Raw genomic sequence first — 22,508 nt, 5'->3', positions numbered from 1 at the left:
TGTAAACAGAAACAACGAGGGCGGAAATGGAGACGCTATAACTTCATAATAAAAGACACAAAAAGCGATGGTATAGAACTTAAAAGTCCCGGTGAAATATATTTATAATAATGCTGACTGAATTAAACTTTAGAAATTAACTGAAAAGTAGACACAGAAATAATGGTTTGCCTTGGTTTTGCATGGATAAATAATAACTGCAGCAGTACATTTGAGGCTTGTAACATACACACAAACAATAAATCATTTCACTTATTCATTAATTGTATCCTGTGGTATCTAACCATACAGAATAAACACAGAATAGAAACATAACACCATGAAGGTGAATAGATTGTTTTGTGATGCTAAAATCATGTAAATGTATATATGTTTTAGAAATCATGTTAGACTTACTCTACTTTAGCTCATGTGCACTGTATTTGCATTCACATGATGTCCATTATTTATTATTCTGTATCCTGTCATCGTTGCAGGATTAACGTCAACACGGTTTTATTTTGAAATTTCTGACCGGAAGTCCTGCTTTTCCATTCTGCCTGGCTTGACGCTCCAAAAGCATGGTCGCTTTCCGTCCTGATGAAAATATCAAAGTGTGCGGTGCCCTTGTATCCTGTCAGAGAGCGGAGGCTTCACAGTCAGTCCCGGAGCGTCAGCGGAGCACAGACAGCAGACTGTCCGGCCTGGAGTGTCATTGTCCCCGGACGTCAGGACCCACCGTGCCCCCCCTCTCACACTGACTGAGCCCCGGCATGTGGAGCCGCTTTCTCCTTGGATGACCTACACGCAACCTCTCCCAGGAGCAGCGGGCGCCGGTTCACTACAGCGGAACACCTGCTGGTTAGGAGGACGTATTAATATACAGCGGGCAACAAGTCAGGTTGAGTCTCCTGCAGGCTTCAGGCCGACTCCGGAGCAGCTGACCCGGGGAACAAAATACGACGTCGCAATTATTTTTTTCCCACCGTGGCTGCGTCAGGAGGAGCGGACACACGTCTGGAAGTTTAATACTTTGACAGTCAATGAGTGAATAATAATTAACAAGACAGCCCGTCTTTAAACTCAGACACTGAATAATTCCTGGAGGTTACCGGTGTTCACATGATGTACACAATCACCAGAGGTCCCAGCAAACTTGTTACACAACGGAGGACAGGTTAGTGAGTGGATGTGTTATCTAAAGGCGTGATGCAACGTTACATCAGGGGTTTCCTTTGTGCCATGAAAGGGAAAGTTTTGTGTCATTGCGAGAGTTAAAATGCTTAAAGATGGTTTTAAAGGTGAACTGAACTGTTTCTTGTCTCAAAGGTCCCACACAACAAATCGAGAGCAAATTCAGCGACTTGAAGCTCAAGCCGACGTCTTGGCTCTCTTCAAGGTAAGTAGCTGCTGTAAAGTCGTGTGTGTGTGTGTGTGTGTGTGTGTGTGTGTGTGTGTGTGTGTTTTTTTTGTGTATTTGTTGGCTGTTTGAGCAGCGTGGGCCCAAAATACTCTGCACGTGCGCCGTGACTGCGATCATGTAACACCTCGGTGTGACTTGGGTAACGCCGCTGCATCCATTATCGGACGCAACTTTCCCCGCAGTTTCTTCTCACCGCCACGGTCACTTTATCACCGCGTGACCTTGCGTTAGATCCGGTCCCTTCTGCGTGGGTGTAACGCCGGTTCGTTACCTTGTAGCTCACCTGCCCTGCTCTCGCTTTATCAGCAGCAGGAGTCCTGTGCTTCCCTAAGGTGCTGCTCGTAAATACCAACATCACTTTAAGAGGCATTCAGCTGCCACGTTATAGGGACACCCAGCTAAAAAACCAATGCTCAAAATATTAGAAACACCTCATGGTGAAATGCATCAACTGCACATCCTTCAACATGATCCTAGAGTCGTTTAAAGCCTCTCTAAAACTGTTCCTACGGGGACATTATAACTTGCAGGACTGTATCTGAATGCATTAAAGTGTTTTCTAGGTGTACCTAATAGTAAACTGGCAACATTCCTCTGATTTGTTAAAAGGCATTCTTGGGTAAAGAAAGTAACATACAGTCATTTAAGCACGAAATAAACAAAGCAAAAAGTCTAAACGTCAATAATCAAGTTCAACAATAAGCCCTCAAGCTCATTTCTCTGAAGGCTAAAGACACAACCTGATTCAAACATGGTGTCAAATAATCCAGCACATTGTACATTTACATGCCTTTCAGCCAAAAAGGAAGTTCCCAGATGTTAACTGGAAGTCAGCATCGTTTTTTCCATCACCGTGACATTTAACTCCTGTTGTGTTGTTGCAGACTGTCCCAATCCCCCCCCCAAACTGATATTCTTTAATTAACTGTGTCTGATCTCTCTCCAGCTCTCCGCCGCCAAAGCTCGTGTTCAATCGTTTGAACGGGAAGCGCTACCACAGTGCAGCCACACAGAAAACCGCCAGCCCAGCAGAGGGATTCACTCCTGCACATGAAGAGAACGTCAGATTTGTGTATGAAGGTGAGGGTCGCAGGATCAATACATGAGTGGATGTGGGTCACATGTCAGACCTCCAGGGGCAATCCTGAAGCCTTGAGAGATTGTAGATCTTTCTCTCAAGCTTCCAAGGTCAGAGTTTGTGAGGATGGAAACTGGGGCATTGTGGCGGGCAGATAATCTCTTGCTTTCTGTCTTTCTCCTTTTCCAACACATTTCTTCCCGACCGAGCAGCAGCGATTTAAAGGTCCAGTGTGTAGGATTTAGTGGCATCTGGAGGTGTAGTTGTGGATCACTTGTTTCACCCTTGATTTACAAGTGTGAGAGAGAAACTACAGTGGCTGTATCTACAGCCAGTGTTTGGTTTGTCCCTTCTGGGCTACTGTAGAAACATGGAGGTTCAACATAGCTGCCCCCACTGAAGGAAACCTGCAACCATTCCTATATTCAAGTAGATAAAAAAAACAATCCGATTACATACATTATATTCCATATATTCTAAGCCTCCTAAATGTTACACACTGGACCTTTTTTAACTCATTTTCAAAATGGCAAAAATAAGGACTCACTGACAAAGTTTTCAATTATAGCTGAAACAATTAGTTGATTGATTCATCAATCAACAGAATATTGTTCTGCAACTATTTTTATACCCTATCAGTCATTTTTCAAGACAAAAAACAAACATTGGCTGGTTCCAACTGGTCAAATGTGAGGATTTGCTGCTGATCTTCAGCATATATGATAGTTAACTTCATATTTTAGGCTGTTGGTTGGAGAAAATAAACAATTTAAAGACTGGTTGGGCATTTGTCATCACCTTCTGACATTTTATTGACAAAATATTAATCAAGTAACAAGAAAATAACCATCAGATGAATTGATAATAAAAATTGGAAGTTGCAGTTTATGTATAACATAAAACAGAGATTGATAGAACCGTCTTACACTGAGATTGTGTAAATTCCTTAAACGTTAATAGTAGTTAGCCGTGTGCTCTTTACTTCACATTATCTGCTGAATATTCTTAGATAGAGGCTTAAACCACTTTTTAGATAATCATTCTATGGTGGTTTGGTAACTGCTCAGAAGTTGCACACTGATTAAAGAACCGTTCACCCTGTCTTGAAGTTCACCCAGCACCAATACTTCATGCCTCGGTGGGAATGAATGACTTGTAGAGCTGAATCGGCATGAACCATCTTATCTGTGTTACTCTTGGACGACTGCCAGTAAAGACTGCTCGCCTGCGTCCTTTGGTGACTGTTAAGTTCAGTCTGGGAAGGCCGCTCCACTCCCTGCTCGCACCTAAAGAAAAACCTTCGGCACAGTCCGTCGAGTTGTGTTAAGATAGAAAAGCTGATGGGTCTCACTCCAGCTGAATATGTAAGCTGAAATGACAACAAATGTCACCTCCAAACATGTTTGGATAGCATTTCACTCACCCCCATGCACACAGACAATTCCCCTATGGGTTATGTTCTTTATATTTGGCACTCACACATTAGTTTAAGCTAATAGAAGTTGTGCAAACTGTAAGTAAATAGTGCCTGGCTTAGAGTTTGTGCTCAAGGCGAGCCAGAACCTTGAGGCTTATCATGGGGTGAAGCTGGGAAAAAACTCACCCACAGCAGATAAAACGCACACTACAGACCAGTCCAGCTCTCTCAGAAGGGCCCTGGGATGTTTGAGTGTCAGGGGTGACATCAGAAATGTAGAAACAAAGAAAAGGTCATTGTCAAATTAATGGAATTGTATTCAAATTGTAAACCATTTCAGTAGTTCAATCATTTTGCAGATAAAGTTGATAAGTCAAGAAAGGAAATAGTGGGGGTGGTATGTCACCTTGAATAATAACCAGCTCTTTCTTAAAAAACAATGTGTTCTTGCATTTCAACCTATAGGAATTGAAAAAGTATAAAAACTACTTTCAACTTGAGTCTGAAGGAGGGGTTGTTCCCCCAGATTTGGAAATCTGCCATGGTTATACCTCTAATGAAAAACTGAGCTTCTCAGCTGCCAATAGCAGACCCTTTGGTATCCTTCCAGTGTTGAGCAAGCCAATGGAAAAAGTTGTTCTTCAAGATCTACTGGGCTATTTTTTACTTGAAAATTCAATTCTGATTTCCAGCATGCCGGTAAGGCAGATCACTCTGCTTGCACACAGTGACAGAGAGGATATGGTGGTTGAAACTGTATTACTTGGCTTTAGTGTGTTTTAATGCTTACAGTGCGGTGTGTTCCGGGGCCGTTACTCTTTTCAATATTTACTGATGACATGCCTTCAATGAATTAAGGAACACTCTTCGATTTGAACTGCCACTATTACTTGACTGGATATGTGAGACTTGGTTTGAATGTAGCAAAAAGTATTCGTAATATGTTCTACTTTTCTAACCCCTGCCTCTAGAGTGCTAGTGACCCAGGCACTAGTTTTATCTCACCTTGATTACTGCTCAGCACTCTGGTTGGGTGAAGCCAAAACAGGTCTCAGCTCCAAATAGCTCAGAGCAAAGCTGCAAGGCTTGCACTGCCCTGTTCATTGTGAGGAAGAGTACAGAGGGAGTGCATGCCAGTGTCTCATGGCTCAGAGTCGAGAGGTTGGAATGCAATCTGATGAGTTTGGGAATATCAGGAAACAATCACATTGTCTGTAGTCAATAAATAATGAGAGAGACCAACAGTCACACTACAAGTCAGAGTACTGGGAGTTATCTAGTTAAACAAAAACTCAGAAGTGATGCAGCCTGCAGATCTGTAATATATAAACGTTACCTACTATGATCATTGAAGCACCCAGTAAGGCACGTTTTTTTTTTCTTTTCTTTTTAAAAGACTACTAAAAAAAAACACCGACCTGAACAACTACAATGTAATGTAGTTGTTTCTTGACTTTACTTTTACTTGTCTGAACATGTTCTTATTGCGTGTTATATGTCGTTTTATGTGTTTATGTTCTGTTGTGTCTGGACCCCAGGAAGAGTGGCTGCTACCATAGTGGAAGCTCATGGGGAGCCAAATAAAGACGTTTTAATAAATCCTATGTCCATGGAGAAAATCAGATTCCAAGTATGCATTTAAGTTAATTCAGTATATGCTATGTGTGTTTGTTTACTTGCAGCATGGCAGGAGGTGGAGCAGAAGCTGGGGGACGGGGGCAGCGGGGAGTCAACTGACAGCCGGGGGCCCATTCAGTACACTGAGAAGACTCCCAGTGCTGCGATGAAGAGTCAGTACCCACATCTGTTTTACACAGGGATCATTCTGACTAGTGTACAACTCCCATTCACCCGCCTGCTAAAATTCTTCAATAAATACGACAACAAAGCAAATCTGTCCGCCCTCATATCTTACTACTCAGTTTTATAGCATCCTAACCGATAACCCCCTTCCTGCTTTGTAACCCCTGAACTTTAAACCAGTAATCTCGCTGTTTTTATTATTCCTGGTTACTAAACACCACAGGAAAGCTGCTCTCATCTCTCCGCAGGAATCACATGCCATGTGCTTTTTTGCTCAGATTTATCTGCAGCCAGAAGGCAGCTGTTGTAATAGTTCACTTTAATTTTTAACTCTGCTTTGGTCTACGAGAACCTGGCTGTTCCAGATAGACCGGCCCTGATTGTAGTGTGCCTCATCTTGACTCGCACACACCTGTCTGCTCCAGTTCCTTCTGTGGCTCACTGCCCTGAAAGGTTGTGACAGATTCACTTAGCAATAAAATAACAGTATCTTATTTTATTTGAGGCACTTGAATTCTTATGAACAGTAGTTACAGTACAAGTAATGAAACATCTAAAATCTGTGTATTTCAGCTCAAGTGGGTTTTGATTTTTTACAAGATACAACACCAACTCAGTATAGGATTCCTTCGATACTTGGGTGACCCTCTGGTTTTTGGGCTTTTTCATCTGCACAGATCAGTTTCTTTTTAAAATGAAGTTGACTTTGTGTCCATGTGACAAAATTAATAATTAATGATCAAAATGAATGAATCATAGAACTGGGATTATGCTTTAATTCTCTGTTCGCTCTGTTTCTGTGCAGACTTTGTGCCCATAGACCTGGAGGAGTGGTGGGCTCAGCGCTTCCTTGCCAACATTGCCAACCTGTCATGAGTGGGTGAGGCTTTGAGCTGGGACAGGAAGCACCGCGTCGATGCTCCATAGGAGAGGGCATCACGATGGCGGAGAGGAGGCGAGCTCGTCTCCAGGATCTGCGGTGCAAAAGGGTTGTACGTAATTTGGAATCTGATTTGATGCCCTGTTCTTCACGCTGCTGTAGAGAGAACTGGGTGCAGGACACAACTGCCCCCCCCCCATGCAACAGCGACCTGACTGAACTCTGAGCGCTGACTTGATGTTGTGCTGCTACGAAGGACCCGTCTCTCTACTTGAATGACGTATCAATTTTTTTTTTTCCTTGTTCAAGAACCTGCCTCCTTTCTCAGTGTACTCGGCTGTATGTACACCGTGGCTGATCTTTTAATAGAAATCTATGGAACAGCAAAAAAACTAAAATGTTTTTCAAAAATCTCCTGTGTGAAGAATCATTTCTGTCAGCTGAATTCTTTGTTCTGTTTTGGCTTAACACATTTGGTATTAATATAGTTTGTGAAATACCACATGCTACGGTTTGATTTTTGTACCATCACATACATGATATGAGTGTAAAATCTATTTTAAACATCAAGTGACTACCGTGTAATCATTTTTTAATCAGAGGAACAATTTGTGTCTTTGGCACAGAAACAGTTACCATTTTTATTTTCACAGTAGAGTTTACAATAGATGTAACATTTGGAACAAAAAAATTAAATACAAAACCTTTCCTGAGGAAATGTGATATATACACACACACACACACACACTGCTTCTTCTGTCTGAAGTTATTTTCAGACAGATGTTCTGCACTAGTAAAAGTAAAATCTGCCACTTCTCATAGTCTTTGTTTCTACTTAAACCTTTCTTGCAGTCACTTTCATTGCATGGCAGGAACACCTCTTTTCCTGCTCGCTCCATTTTCCCCTGCCGCCTTTGCCCCTCTGCCTGTTCTCTTGCCCCGCCTGCGGCTGGGTGCTGAGTGGCCCGGCTTGGCTGTGGTAAAGGTGATGCACTGGGAGTCCAGGTAGTCCACCAGCTTGGCGGCACCCAGGCGGATCCCGGCCGCCTTGAGCCGCTGCTGGAGCTGGGACAGGACCAGAGGTTGGTACTGGAGGATCTGAGTGTACAGTCTGGAGTCAGACAGGATGAAGGAGCGCACTGCCCGGAGGCGATCCTGCAGGCGTGTTGCCGTCTGGGAGGCAGAGAAGCCGCCATCACTGTCTGAGTCGACATCTGAGGACTGGCACAGCTCTGGGTTGGACCTGCTGAGAGAGGAGTGGTTAGATGCACATACTGTGTTTGTAGAAGTACCATATTTATGTGACAATGCAACCCAAGTAAATTATTAGTTATAGTCATTTGTAAATCTTAAATCACTTACTTGCTCACAAGAGACAGATAAAAACTTGATTGAAAATATTTCCTTAAACAGGAAAGAACTATAAATTATACTAGGCCAGAATCTAACAATTATTTCCCATCTTTTTGTCTATAAAATGTCAAACACTGACAGTATGAAAAAAGCTCATTACAATTTCCCAGAGCCCAATGTGACCTTTCAGTCCAAACCCCAAAAAGGTATTAAAATTATAATACCCAAATAACACTCAAATCTAAGGAGCTGGTACCACCACCAATTATCAAAATATTCATACTCTATATATTTTGTACATCTATGTATTTCAAAGCATCAAAGATCACTCTGTGCTGGGGATTATAAGATTCACCGATTTCCCATCAGTGCACCGGCATAAAAGTTCAAGAAAGAATTCTCTTCTGAACTTAGGATGCATTTTCTAACATTTTTACATTGGTAAAATCAGATTTATTCATGTTTTCTATATATTATTTGTGGCGACCCACCACAATATCAACACTGATTTTCTATTTAAATTGGTCAAATATTATCTCACTGTAGAGATTCGCTCAGCTGCCGCTCACATCTCTGTCTCACTCTCTGTCACATACAATATAATTATAATCATTGTAATTGAAAATGAACATAACAGGCTGTCAGAACGTCTTAGCAGTTAATGTATCAGGAAGTTGGTAATGCATCAAGATACACATGACATCGGCATCAGTGACGGTGATGCACATCCCTGCCCTGTGCAGTTGTGTGCTGTGTGACAGGATTTCTAGTGGTGTCATTTTGGCCCCTCGGAAAATATGTATAGCAACAAAATAAATGTACAGTTGTGCAGCTGTGTCACACCTGAATACACATGGTACCTTTCAGATTCTTCACTGGCAGCAGTTGAGGAGGTGTTGGACCCCTGTGAGGCAGAAAGCAGCTCTGCGTCCTCCTCTCTGTTGTGTTTCAATGGTGAGGTGGCAGCGGGAACTCTGGGCTCTTTAAACTTCACTGTTTGGGTGCAGGAGACCAGTTTGTTGCCAGCGGCCAACAAACTGGTGGGTTGGGGTTTCCTCTGAGCTACGTGGCCCACAGAGGGTCCCTCATCCTCAGAGTCAGAGTAGGTAAGCTGGTGGGTGTACTGGTGGATCTCCTTCAGTTTGAGGATCATCTGGCGCTTCGGTAAAGGCCGAACACCAAACCTGCACAGAGGAGAAAGTAAGTGACAGACGAACAGGCAGATGGATGGGAGGAAAAGAGCCCGAGACAGAGAGCAGAGCCAGACAGACTAAGGCTGCGTTTCATTAGTAGTTCCACTTCCCCTCAGCCCTTGGTATGACGTAACAGCATACGTCGCACGGAGGCCACTTGGAGCGCAGAGGGAAAGTGGGTGGGGGAGGAGCGGGGGATTTAAATGAAACGCACTTGCCCTTACTCGGCGTTATAGCGGCAATGACGTAAACTGCAATGCATTGTGGGTGATATCCACCTCGGAGTGACCATCGTTGTTCACTCGCTCCCTCAGCCCTCCGAGGGTCCACCTCACCAAGTTCACTTCAGTTTTCCAGACAATTGGAACGACACTTATGATGGCGGCGGGGATTCCCCCGAGGGCAAGTGAACGACTAATGAAACGCAGCGTAAGTTGACAGTGACACCGCAGGAGGTAATCGGATTGGCTCCTCAGTTAATAACCTTGATTAGAAAAAAAGATGTGGCCCCTCTGCACCCTTTCTCTAACGTGAGGGCGGGAGTGAGAGGGAACCCACTGACCTGTTGAGTTTGTTCTTGAGATCCGGCGTGTCCATGTCAGAGTAGTGGGGCATGGGAGTGATGGGCACCAAGGTTCGACTCCTTTTATTGCGTGGTGACGCTGATGATGAAACAGGAAACTGTTTAATACTACCGTCTGATTTCTGCACCAGAACTTAATAAATAAACAGTTTTTAAGCATTCCAAGAAATTTAGCTTACATATTTATATTTTAATTTGGAGTTGCAGTACTTGTTGTGCAGATTGTTTCAGGCTTTCTGGAGTCATTTGATTAAAACAATTAATCTATATTTGGCTGTTTTGGCTTTGGGTTGTTTTATTTTATTCTTGATACACTGGTGCTTTGTTTTCAAGGTGGTGAAGTGAAGAAGTATAACAACAATTTAGATGCTACAGCTTAACTCTTTGATGCTTTAAGATATGGAAATCATTGCCATTCTTTTATGAAAGCATGCTGTCATGAATAAATGTCTATGTCGATGTGATTTGGGAGAAAACAAAAAAACTCTTGCTGGAAAGTCATTTTAAAAAACATTTTCATTCCAACTACAGAAAACTACATTTGTGCCAAATCAGTACTTTGGTGAGAAAAAGACTACCTACTTGGTGTTTTAAGCTGGGCAGAAGGGTTCACCCTCTGAGAGAGAGGAAGAGCTTCCTCCTCATCCTCCTCCCAGCTGTCCCATATTTTGGAGTCCAGGAGGCTGTCGTTGATCTCTGGTGTGGTCCCGGTGGTGGGGTGAGGTGGTGAGGGGGTGAACGACTGGCCGGTATGAGCCTGTACACTGGTGGATGGTTGTCTGCCGTGGGCTTTGGATGGAGAGGATGCGGTCACGCTACCATGGCTGTTCAATAAACGGACACCGAGACTAGATTTTGGAGGTTGACAGTCACTAGAGGAAGACGAACCAGCTGTTTCTCGTTGTCCCAGGCTGCGCTCCTGCTGGCTGGATCCTCTGCTGTCCTCCAGCTTCAGACTGAAGCAGCCCGGGTTTTCATCCACACAGACGTTGAAGCCCCAAGAGTCGTTGAAAGCTATTGGGGGCTCGTCCATGGCCATGAAACTCTGTTGGAAAGTGGATTCAACTTCTGCTACTTCAGTTTTTGCTTTTGCTTCTTCCTGCTGTCCTTCATCATCTGTGTCTTTATTTTCACACTTCATCTCTCTTTCTCCTTCCTCATCTCTTATTCCTGTCCTCTTGACCTCTTGTCCTCCTGTGTGGTTGTGACTGCTGGATTCAACAGATTGTTGACTTTGAAGGGAGGAATCGCTGTGTCTCTGTGAACTTTGAAGACCTCTGTGAGATGAAGAAGGTGGCCCTGAAGGGTCCGACAGGGGGGAAAGATGAAAGCTCCCCAACTCTGTCTTGTCTGGGCTGACAGATGGCGCCCTATCCCTTCCTTGACTTGTTGACCTCACCGTATCAAGGTTGCTATGGAGTGGGGAACTGGAAAGATGGACAGGGGGCAGGAGGAGCTCTGTGTGCAGGGGAGTGCTGCTGTAAGGCTGGGGATGGAGGTGAAGGGGTGTATCCTGCTTTAAGGAAGTCGAGTTTGAGGGGCTTGAGTGCTTAACTTGGCTTGGGGGAACTGCAAACACCCCAACATGGGGAGGAACTCTGGCTGGACTGCTGGATGTCTGAAGTCTGTTGTTAAATGGTGAAGCAGGAGGAGAGAAAACAGAGGATGAAGAAACGTCATCTTTAGGGAACAGCTGCGTTCTGCACATACTGCTTTTGGTCTGAGTGGAGCTGGTTGTGATGCTCCGTCGATGTTGGAGCGGTGTTGATGGGATCAGCCAGGACACTTCAGGAGAACAGTCTACTAGACTCTGGTCACACCCGGAACCTGGATGACTTTGAACTGGCGAGGATGGATCATCAGGACAAAACTCTAAACTGGACTTTTTATTTTCCAGGGCGGGTTCATTAGGTTTTAGGACTGACCGGGGGTTGATCTGGGTGTACCTCTGCAGGTTCTGGACAGCACAAGGGGAATGTGGCGAAGGACTGCGAGAACTGAGAATTACCTCCATCTCCTCACCTGAGTCAGACAAAACTATGAGCTCAGGTTCCTTCTGTTTCTGAGGCGAATCAGGAGAAAGAGGGACACAAATACTATGACGACCTTGGCTGTCTCGCTTTAAATGTAGACCTTCTTGAGGCACGTCCCGGTCAAGAGCATCAGTTCCCCAGTCACCCACTTGACCAGGGGACTGACCTGGGACAGGCAGGTCGGATGCACTGGGTGGAGGGCTGAGGGAAAGGTCGTCTACTACGCTTGCTGAAGACTGAAACAAAGTTCTACCTAACAGTTCGGATGAGGGTTTATGAGGGGGCTGCTGTTCTTGGGATTGAGGGGTGTGTGTCTTTGGCTGGCCAGAGGTAGAGGGTACTGATGAGGGGTCTCCTTCCTCATAGACCCCCCAGGAGTCTGAGAAGAGGCGGTTGTAGCTCTGATCCAAGCTGGGGTCCGGCTCAAGTTGCAGGTTTTTAATGCTGACACAGGTTGAGCTTCTTTTGGGTTTTATTAGTTTTGTGAACACTTCTTCTTCATCTACCTTCTCCTCCTCCTCCTCCTCCTCCTCCTCCATGCTGTCTTTCCCCTCCTCCCTCTTTCTCTGCGTGGCGGCAAACTCATAGATCTCCTCCAGCTCTTCCTCGTTCACTTTCTCCTCACAAATCTCTCTGTCAGCTGCTGTGAGATGGTCGGCTTGTCGATCTTCTTTCAATCCTCTCTCTTCATCGCTTCTTCCGTCTGTATCCGTACCTTCATCCTCTTCATTCCACATGGAGCGGAGCAGCTCCATGAAGGCCTGGTCTGTTTGGTTGTTGACATTCTCCTCCTGGTGCATGTCGTCTTCCTCATCCCCATGAGTCACTGCATCGTCTCGGTGGAGCTCGCAAAGCTGATGTAGCTCCTGCAAATCAAACCTTGACAAACACAAACAGAGAAGAGTGAGGAGTCTTTTTTTTAAATTATCAATACATTACACTGAACAAATACATGAAAAAAAACAAAGAAGGTCACCAGTTTATATCGTACAGCTCTTTATGAAATAAATGTCCTGGCTCATATCTTGCATACTAACCTGGATGCAAGCTCTAGTACATGAGGCTGCAGGGATGCTGGGATGGAGCAGTGGGCTGTGTAGAGGTATTGTAGCAAAGCAAACACAGCCTGTCCCGGGATGTCGCTCATCAACACCCTCTGGGCTGCAGGCATTCCCTCCTCCTGCACCCCAAAACCACTTTCATGCACCTGTGAGAGGATGAGTTAAAATGCAAATAAATTAAAAGTACGGATGTTGTTTCTGATCAAAGATGTAGACCTTGTAAAAATGTTAATTAACTAACATAACTAATATTTTAAATGATGATACAACATTTTTTATTTGTAATTTGTCTCTGAAAAAGCTAATGGGTACACACACGGCACACATTCCTTTCAGTACAATATCCCTCATCCTTTGTCTAAATCAAGTTTTGGACTAAATCCACTAATCACTGAAATCCACTGGAAAGCTTCTGTTCAGCTTAAGTAGAGGAGCTGAAGCTATTAGCTGGTTAGTGTCCAGATTTTAGCTCTAAGATAGAGCTTTATTCATTTCAGCAGGAAATTGTTGTCCAGCAGTTGCAATACAAAGTAGGAAAGAGTGCAAATATATTCCTTAAGTAAGTCCTCTTTTAATCATAATGCATTTATCATTTAAAGGATAAACTATAAAAAGAAAATGTAGATCTCTACAGAATTCTGCAGTCCTGGTTCATATAGTAGCTAATTTTACCATTTCTGCCAGCAGGGGGCAGCGAGCGTACACCATGAAGGAATGAGCAAAGTAGACCTCTCCAGTGTCCACCTGGAGCTGCACATCACTGAGCTGAGGGTTGTTCACCATGCTGCTCAGGTCTGCTGCCAGTCGGGATAGCGCCGCCTACAGAGGAAACACTGGGGTCAGTGCACTACAGAATAAATACATTAAAGCACACAGTGGGCAGACCAGACAAGACGTACTATACTGTATGTACCATGTCAGTTCGGGTTAATCTCTTACACACAGTCCTGAGAAATCTTTGTAACTATATGTATTATTCAATTATGGCTTATGTGAAGGAAAATCTGATATTGATAAAGTTTAAAGATTCAAACCCCTGGCCACTGGAGCAAGGACTCAGCCTTGGTACAGCCAAGCTCTACCAGGTGAACTATCTGAGCACCCCGCTGACATTTATAAAGGTCAAGAAACTGCAAATCAAGCTTTGAAAACTAAATTATGAAATGTGCTAAGTCAGAGCTTTTTTAACCAACATATAGTATATATCACTGGGTAAAACCAGTTAATACATTACAGAGTTACTCTACAGAAATGATACTGGTAAGATTTAGTTCAATTTAAATGGTGAAAAACAGCAGAATAAGTGTGACAACGAGTGGTCTTACTGATTGATGGCTGCCTCGCTCTTTATTTGATCCGCGCTGACCCGTCAGCCTCCTCGCTTGGCTGTCGGTGTCGTCTGAGCGTTTGTGTGTCGTTTCTGGTACAAAGCCGCTCATGCAGAGGTCACCCCGCTCCTCAGACTCCTCCGGAACGAAGCCGCTCAGATGAAGGTTTGTGATCGGACCGGCACTCTTGTCTGTGGGAACAATGACGATCAGGAATCCGAACTGATGACTGATTAAGTCACTTACAATAGTGAGGCAGGATGTATGAATTCAGAAGTTAAAATTTAACTAATAATTCTTTTTGGAAGTTATAAATAATAATGGCTTTTCAACCAGAACAGATGAGTTAAAAGTGATTTCCAGCCAGAATTATGTCCCCCACACTTCCAGAAGTGTTTTTTTGTGTTTCCTGCTAATACACACTGAAATTGAAAAATGTTGTTTACAATAAACATGGCCCTCTTGTGACAAGTACAGCTCAAAACATGCTTCTGGTAATGGAAAGTTAAGAGAAAATTAGTTTTTCAGATATTCACCCCTTTTAAAATATTCAATATAAAAACTAATTTCACATTTTTTGGAGGGTAAAATTATAAACAAACAATTTAATTAACCTTTATTTAACCAGGAAGTTCTTTGAGATTAAAATGTCTTTTTAGAGGGACATCTGGCAGAGAAAGCCCACCATTTAGGTTATACAAATTCCAAATAGAGCATATTAAAAAAACAAACAAGCGACAAGAGACACATAACATAAAACCTCTTCAGTTAGATAATAATAACAATAATAATAATAATAATAATAATAATAATAATAATAATAATAATAATAATAATGAATGTTTGTGGACTGATTATTTGATTTTATCTGACTGACTGTGCTTCAAAGAAAATCTTGAAGCAAACCATTTGGGGGCAAGCACCTTATGCATAGTTAAGAGTTTACAGCCACTAACGCAATGTATCAAATTTACCAAAATATATAAGACCGAAAATCAAGTACAAGTTCAACCCATCAGTAAATGTCAGTTTTCTCTGCCAGTGCAGTCAGTGCCAATATTCATAAGTAGTATTCATAAAATGGATTCATTATGATCATTTGTACAGATTTGTTTCCATTAGTATCTACTGGTAGGACAGTAAGTGTGTGTGTGTGTGTGTGTGTGTGTGTGTGTGTGTGTGTGTGTTACCTTCGTCTGGGCCTGAAGCGGTGTAACCATACTGAGTAAAGGTCATGCCGTCTTCAGCCAGCTCCATCAGGTCTCGGAATGCCTGGCTGCCCACTGGGAGCTGCCCTGTCCCTGGGGTGGAGGGAGCCGAGGAGGAAGATGGCAGGGTGGAGGCTCCGGGTCTTGCGACAGGAGTTACTTCACTCGCAGGTTGGACAGAGGACTCAGGCTTGTTGATGGAGGAGGCTGCTTCAGTCTAGAAATGGAGAAGAAAAGTATGAAATTAACTTTGGTTAACCTTTCTTTGGTCAAATAGTCAGTGCAACAACAAGATAAGATATATAACAAATCTACAAATGGAATATGTGAAAAATAACTAGTTATTTAGAGCTGGTTACTCACATTTCAGTGACATTTTTCAAATTCCACAAATTGTTTTCTCATTCAAACTCAACACCAAAAACTCAGTACTTACAGACAATTTTACATGTGTATGGAACAACTGGTACATTTACATAAAAATACCTAGTTGCTGATGACCTGCGAGGGTCTAAGTCAAGTACATAAAGACTGCATTTATTACATTCTGCTACATTTACATCTAAAAATATTCCACCCCATAGAGGACCTCATGGAGGTAAAAAGTTTATAACCAACAGCCACATAATCAGATGCCTCTCCTGTATGTGATAAAAGCTGGATGTCACCACCGCTGTGCTCGGCCTAGGACAGAAGGACTGCCTAGAGATCATTGGTACTCAACTACCTATCATCAGTGATATTGACGAGGTGAGGTGCCTGCGCAGAGCCCAAAAGATAATAAAAGACAGCACCCACCCAGCCACAGTCTGCTCACCGTGCTGCCATCTGGGAAGAGATACAGAAGCTTCTGCTGCCGTAACACCATTTAAATTCATTAATCTAAGTTTCATTATACAACCTTGCATTTTAAATTACAATAAATAACACTGAATCCTTGAATACAGACAACTGCCAGGATGGATTAGATCAGCCATGCAACATTAATTCCCAGGTGTTTTACAATAGAGAACATGAGGTGTGATGTGGATGAGAACTTTTGGCCAAATACAGCAGGACTGACTCGCACTGTTGTACTACTACTACTTCTATATTTGTAACATCCTATACATGAACTGTACATAAAGTGAATTTTTACACACACACACACACACACACACACACACACACACACACACACACACACACACACACACACACACACACACACACACACACACACACACACACACACACACACACACACACACACACACACACACACACACACACCTACTGAAGCGTTCCCACAGAAGAGTTTTGAAAAAGTGAACTAGAGAAAAATGTGTGTTACCAATTGCAAAATAGAATTACAGCCTTGAGGTCGTGTGCCAGCGCCAAACAGTGAAGTTTCAGTTTAAATCCTAGCAAAGACTTTGAAAGAATTTAATAAAAGGGATGGGAAGTTATCACTATATCGACATGAATGATTCCAGTGAATAATTTCCAGTGAGAAACATGACATCTTCACTTCACAGAGACTCTTTTACAGAGAGGTAAGGAGGACTGATAGAGAGCTTTGTCAAATGGTGCAACGACAATCACCTGAAGCTCAATATCAGCAAAACCAATGACCTTGTGGTCGACTACAAAATACTGCTTCAAATATGGATGTCACCTAACCTGTCTGCACCAGGTTTGTTGCGTGTTATTTTGTGAGTCCAGTTGCCTTACAAGGTTAGCTATCTTTAGATATCCAACCTTGTAAATCAACAAGTATGTTTACGGATGTAACCTAAATCATAAACATCTAAGTGGGTGGACAGAAGTATGCTCCAGTATATTACAAAACAGAAATAATACAACAAAGTATAGAAAGCGGTCTTTGGTCTCTCTCACCATTGCCGGTTGCCATGGCGTGATGAACTCTCTGAGCTCTGGAGTGTAGAAATCAGACAGACAGGTGGAGCCACCGTCCAGTAGTGTGCTCTTCTGCCAGAGGGGGGCAGCACCGCCACAGCTAGCCAGACTGCTGGGGCAGCGGGTCGGAGTAGGGGGAGAGGGGGCCTGGCTGCGTAGGAGGAGAGCAGAAACCCGTTCCTGCAGCCTCGTCAGAGCCACCTCAGCATCCTGAACGAGGAGGAGCGGAGGAGGTCGAGGGACGGCGCCCTTTTTCCTCTTCCCACGGCATTTACCTGCACCGAGCAGAGAGGAAGGGAGAGAGGGAGGTGATGCATCTGAAGGCTTGTAAACCTGCACACAATCTGTCTGCTGAGTATATACACACACATGGATTTAGGTTCTACAGTACACACTGTTTCCAGCTTGGTAACAGACACACAACACATGATGAGTGTTCCTTCCTTTAAAACCCTGCTGTTGTGTGTTCACAGTAAACATGTCTAAATCTTTCTGTTAGCAGGTTTTTGCCACAGGTACCTGCCAGACTATATTCTAAACTATATGCTCAAACTATTGGTTATTATTATTTAAAGCCCTTCAAGAAACTTTAATTATGTATTGATTCTGGTGGCCCCTGCAGATAAAAGCAGAAGTGTTTCTACCGCCTAGTTTCTTTGAATCCGACCCAGTGGCAGGCATTAAGAATAACTATAGAAAACGTTAATCTTCTTGCTTATGTAAGTTCATGTAGGTTATATAAAGGCATCAGTATTACTGTTTCATAACCAGTTAAAAAGTCTTTGGAGTATGTTTCAAACTTCAATATTGCTCCATAGCAACAAGCATCAGAAGCTATGTTGAGAATCAATTAAACAACACTGCGTCAGATATGTGCAGCCATTTAAACTCATATACTTATAAACTCATTCCCTTTATATACATTTACTACAACAAATTCCTGACTTTTGATTTATTTGATCATGCTCATGAATATATATGCCTGTTAAAATTACACGAGCTTAACAAAAATCATCTGGTATCAGAGTTGATAAATAAGATCCAGCAAACGCTGACAATGAACCAGTTCTGTCTGATGTAAAGAACAAAACGTCATTTAATACAAACAAACCAAACCGATAATCAATTACATTCATAACAATTCCAAAATGTTGCATTAAAGCAAGAACATATAAGTTTGTGCTACACTATGAGGTATAACATTCCCTGTTCATGGCTGCAACTAATTGATTATCAATTAATCTGTAAGTAATTGATTAGTTGTTTAGTCCATAAAATGTCAGAAAATGTTGATCGCTGTTTCCCAAAGCCCTGTCCACAACCCAAATATATTTAGTTTACTGTCATAGAGAACTATAGAAACCAGAAAATACTCCCATTTCAGAAGCTGAAATCAGACAATTTGGAAATTCTTTCTTAAAAAAAAAAAACTCAAAACGATGAATTAATAATCAAAATAGTTGCCAATTTATTTAAGAGCTGACGACCAATCAATGAATTGACTAGTCGTTGTAGCTCTATCCCGTTGTATTAATGCTTCATCCTTTCATTTTTGTCTTGACAAACACAGATGATGATATAGTGACGTCACTGTACCTGCGTCTGGCCTCCACTTCAACACTGGAGTCAAGGTGTAGTGAGAGACAGCTGTCTCTGTTTGTAATTGTCTCTCTGACTCCCTCTCCTGTTCCAGCAAGGAGGAGGACAGAGCCAGGGCCACCATAGTGTCTTCGTCCACGGGTTCAGTGTTCTTTCTGGGCTTCTTCCTTGTTGGGAGACCTGGCTTGGACGAGCCTTTTCTTTTGGTGCCTCCAGTCTCTGTACTGAGGAGGGGAAAAAAATACAGATAGAGCTAGAACAAGGTTTGATTAAGCTTAGAAAGTTCTCATATAGTGATGTGAGAGGATAGGTAAGCTATTCCTATAATGAGATTGGCAAGCAATTACACATGATTGGGTTACGTTGATGTAGAGAAACAACAGTCATCAACAATATCTGAATATCTAAAAAATGCTTGTAGAGCCTGTGCATCCATTGTTGTGACTGGCGGTGAGCTCAGAGCTTTATTATGGTACTTAAGTACTGAAGCAGACTCACAGTGTGCTAGCAGTGGGGACATTCTGAGTCTCCTCAGTCTGTCTCTGCAGAGCCTGCAGCAGCACAGCCGGAGGGACGCCCATGTCTGAGGAGCAGCGCTTCAGGTGGGCCGAGCGACTCTTCCGGGACTTGAACTTCTTGCCACAGATGGGACAGTCGGGGACATCAGGAGGAGGAGCGGCTGGGGCGCTCTCTTCACTATCGTCTAAACACCTGCAAAGAGGGATTGGATCACTTTCACTCAGTTTCCCAACAGTCCAGTGCTCACCTGTGGCTTGCAGTCAAGACCTGTTAGTTCATTCTGCTTTTACAAATCACCGTCGATAAGAGCATCAGTCACGTGCCTACAATGCAAATATAAATATCCGGACCTGTTGAGATGCTGCGTTCGCCCCTCAGGGGTCATGTGTGACAGGTCTCTGTGGCAGATCTGACAGAAGAAGAGGCCTCCGTCCTCCAGGTCCACCGTCTGGACATCTGCAGCCTCCCTGTCCAGCTCCTGCTGCAGCCGCAGGGCCAGAGCCTCGTCACTGTCCTGGGGCTCCGGGTGGAGGCCTGAGCTACAGGACTCTGCAGTATCTGGGTACAGAGCGGAGGTGGGACATACAGATGCAAGTCAAAGGTGTGTTAAACTAGCGGCATTATAGCACTTTTACACCAAGTGCTTTACAATTTGCGTCTCCTTGCCCCATACACACACTGATGGCAGCTCCCTCTAATGTTACATTAATACTGGATACTAGATAATACAGTAATAAACTACACTGATGTAATGTTGTTACTTTTAATGTGCCAATTTTATAATATCTGTGTCAACTGTGCCTGCTTCTAACCTCGAGAGCATCAACTCAGTCTGTAATCATTACACTGTTCTATCTAATTAGAAACTGACATTGGATGTTTTTAAATCTACATTACTTCTCAAATTCTCCTTCTTAGCAAATGTCTTCTAAAAGCACTAATAGTAATCCCCAAAACACTGTTACACTAGGACTGCTGGTTAACACATGGTTAAAAATGTTGAGATCAGGGGACCCTGATAGTTCACCTGGTGCCCCACCTAGCAAGCCTGAGGCCTTGCTGCAGCAGCCGTGGGTTCAAATCCAACCTGTGGCTCTTTGCTGCGTGTCATCCTCTCTCTCTCTCCCTCCTCCTGTCTCTCTTTTTTTATTTATTATTGTTATCTATCAATCTCAGGCAGCTCTACTGTATGACATTGTGGAAAAAAACAACAAATAAGAATCCCCAAAATTCACATAAACTTCTCCTACTGAAAGTACTGTTTAATGTCCTGTATAACATATGAAATCAAGGTAGTGAGACAAATACAAGCCAAAACTGAATGATGATGGCACAATTTAAAAGTCTTGCAAAAGCAGTGAGAGAAAACCTCTTCTGTATTCCCTCGATACAACGCTGCACACCAACAATCTGTGCTCTTACCTTGTCTTTGCACCGCAGGTGGAGGAGGAACACAGTGGTTCTGGTCCTTGTGTCCCATCCTCTGGGGGCTGACCCTCTTGAACTGTTGCATTCTGTGGAGCACTTTATCTTTCGCTGCCAAACCCCTCTCAGCTGACGACCCAGCATCTCTTGAATCAGGTCCAGTCTCTCCACAGACCTCATGCTGTTCTGCTGCAGCACTGGAGCACACAGACTGGGTCCCAGCACACTTAGACCCAGAGTCACCATCCCTTTTGTTATTTCTCCTCCTCTTCTCTCTATCGCCTGCCTGACTGGAGGGCTGAGGCTCGGCTTTACTTGGCTGCTTGGGCTCACCTGGTTTCTTGCGGACTCGTTTAAGCAGCTTTGAGCAGAGATCTACAAAATCCTGGTCCGAGTCGTCCATGATGGTTTACTTTGTCTCACATCAGGAGAGGCCATGCCAGCATGTCCCCAGCTGTGCGTCCACCAGCCTGCAGAGAGAGCTAGCTAGTTCAGGTTGGAGCAATTGGTGTCCGGAGCTGGGTTAGCTCAAAACATGTCGACAAGATTTAAGTTGAAAGAAAGCACACGTCTACAGAGTCACCTTCTACCTAACGTAAAGTTATAACGTTACTGTTTATATATTTATATTGTATCTTACTGTTTGTAGTGAACGTGTAAGTTAGCCAGCTAGCTAGTCGTGCTAACAGATTATCCTCACCCAGGTTGGAGGAATTGTCTCTTCAGCTTCCCGCCTCATCTCTCTGTGTTCTTTTAAAACGATACGCAACTTCACGTATCGATTAGATAGTGAATAAAACAAGTAAGGTTAGGAAACCGGCGGAGTTTGTTTTCATTTCAAAAGTACCTACACTCAACCGCGTCATTCTCGACTTCCGGTCACATGACGGTAAACGGACGAATCGTGGCGCCCTCCAGGTCAGCTGACTGCAAAGTGAATTGAAAGGTGTTGGTGTTGATACCATCACACGCAGTAAGGTTGCTCCCCAATACATTTCAGTAATAATACCCCCACTAAAAATAATTAGTTATAACCTTACTTTTGTTGTCACCACGAAGAAGTCCATCAATCCAACCACATCCTAGGATTCATTTTTGTAATCAGGGAGGAAACTAACTTGGAAGATGGAAAGTGCTTGATTCTGAAACACACATTTAAGCGGCTGGAAATATTCCCATTACCTTGATTTTAATAAACAAAATTTAATAGTTTAAATCCTAACTTTTGTGGACAAGGGAGACAATTACCAATTTTATGGGGAGTTGCAGAAAATTTATATATAGATAGGCAGGAGGGGGGGACGGGGGGGGGGGGGGGGGGGGGGGATGACATGCAGCAGCCTTGGTACATGGGTTGCCAGCTCTACCCACTGAGCTATCCAGGTGCCCCAGTGATATCACTTCTTAAAAGAGTAACAAGTAATGAGTAATAAATTGCATTGAGTAATCAGCCCAACGGTGATCACAACAGAAATTTAAGAAACATCTGATAGACCCTCAGTATTTTATAAATATGGATGTTTTTTGCTGCAGGTGCTTAATTGAAGTCCATTTTAATAAGTCACTAAATTATCTATTTCAACAACTGACTGAACAGACATCACTAATGAAAAATGAAAAAAGTCACAGCCAGAAGCATCGTTTGGTTTAAAAACAAGAACACACAAAAATTAAACCCTTCTTCCATCCTTACTTTAACTATTGTGTGTCTATTGTTCATCTCTGTT

The 22,508-nt window shown here is 43.2% G+C and overlaps 2 protein-coding genes across 5 annotated transcripts; one reads left to right on the top strand and one right to left on the bottom strand.

Annotated features, from left to right (window-relative positions):
- The first annotated feature begins 79 nt into the window (after positions 1–79).
- On the top strand, positions 80–6,993 carry mcrip2 (MAPK regulated corepressor interacting protein 2). Its single transcript, XM_051384049.1, has 5 exons — positions 80–1,156; positions 1,309–1,378; positions 2,349–2,482; positions 5,580–5,687; positions 6,506–6,993. Exons 1-5 carry the CDS (start codon positions 1,102–1,104, stop codon positions 6,574–6,576), a joined length of 438 nt encoding a protein of 145 aa, XP_051240009.1. The 5' UTR covers positions 80–1,101; the 3' UTR covers positions 6,577–6,993.
- Positions 6,994–7,207: 214 nt separating this feature from the next.
- On the bottom strand, positions 7,208–21,691 carry slx4 (SLX4 structure-specific endonuclease subunit homolog (S. cerevisiae)). Of its 4 annotated transcripts, none has more exons than XM_051384043.1 (14): positions 21,422–21,691; positions 20,779–21,251; positions 19,707–19,914; positions 19,336–19,548; positions 18,835–19,061; positions 17,218–17,513; positions 15,322–15,556; positions 14,129–14,322; positions 13,476–13,622; positions 12,780–12,949; positions 10,292–12,621; positions 9,689–9,788; positions 8,794–9,117; positions 7,208–7,826 (listed from the first exon to the last, which is right to left on the bottom strand). In XM_051384043.1, exons 2-14 carry the CDS (start codon positions 21,182–21,184, stop codon positions 7,439–7,441), a joined length of 5,238 nt encoding a protein of 1,745 aa, XP_051240003.1. In that variant the 5' UTR covers positions 21,185–21,251; positions 21,422–21,691; the 3' UTR covers positions 7,208–7,438. The 4 variants fall into 4 exon arrangements, with proteins under 4 accessions (XP_051240003.1, XP_051240002.1, XP_051240001.1 ...); XM_051384042.1 differs by having other exon boundaries at positions 21,482–21,691; XM_051384041.1 differs by having other exon boundaries at positions 20,779–21,691.
- Between the last annotated feature and the right edge of the window lie 817 nt (positions 21,692–22,508).

Source organism: Dicentrarchus labrax, unplaced genomic scaffold (genome assembly GCF_905237075.1).
Source record: "Dicentrarchus labrax unplaced genomic scaffold, dlabrax2021, whole genome shotgun sequence".
Classification (NCBI taxonomy): Eukaryota; Metazoa; Chordata; class Actinopteri; family Moronidae; genus Dicentrarchus; species Dicentrarchus labrax.
The sequence above is the reverse complement of the archived record's forward strand: the minus strand, read 5'-3'. Positions and strand labels throughout refer to the sequence as shown.

Coding starts and splice junctions, on each gene's coding strand:
- mcrip2 (XM_051384049.1), top strand. CDS start 1,102: ATGATGTACACAATCACCAGAGGTCCCAGCAAACTTGTTACACAACGG. Junction 1,157..1,308: donor TGTTACACAACGGAGGACAG/GTTAGTGAGTGG, acceptor CTTGTCTCAAAG/GTCCCACACAACAAATCGAG. Junction 2,483..5,579: donor CGTCAGATTTGTGTATGAAG/GTGAGGGTCGCA, acceptor GTTTACTTGCAG/CATGGCAGGAGGTGGAGCAG.
- slx4 (XM_051384041.1), bottom strand. CDS start 21,184: ATGGACGACTCGGACCAGGATTTTGTAGATCTCTGCTCAAAGCTGCTT. Junction 19,549..19,706: donor CGAACGCAGCATCTCAACAG/GTCCGGATATTT, acceptor CCCTCTTTGCAG/GTGTTTAGACGATAGTGAAG. Junction 9,118..9,688: donor CTCAAGAACAAACTCAACAG/GTCAGTGGGTTC, acceptor TCCTCTGTGCAG/GTTTGGTGTTCGGCCTTTAC.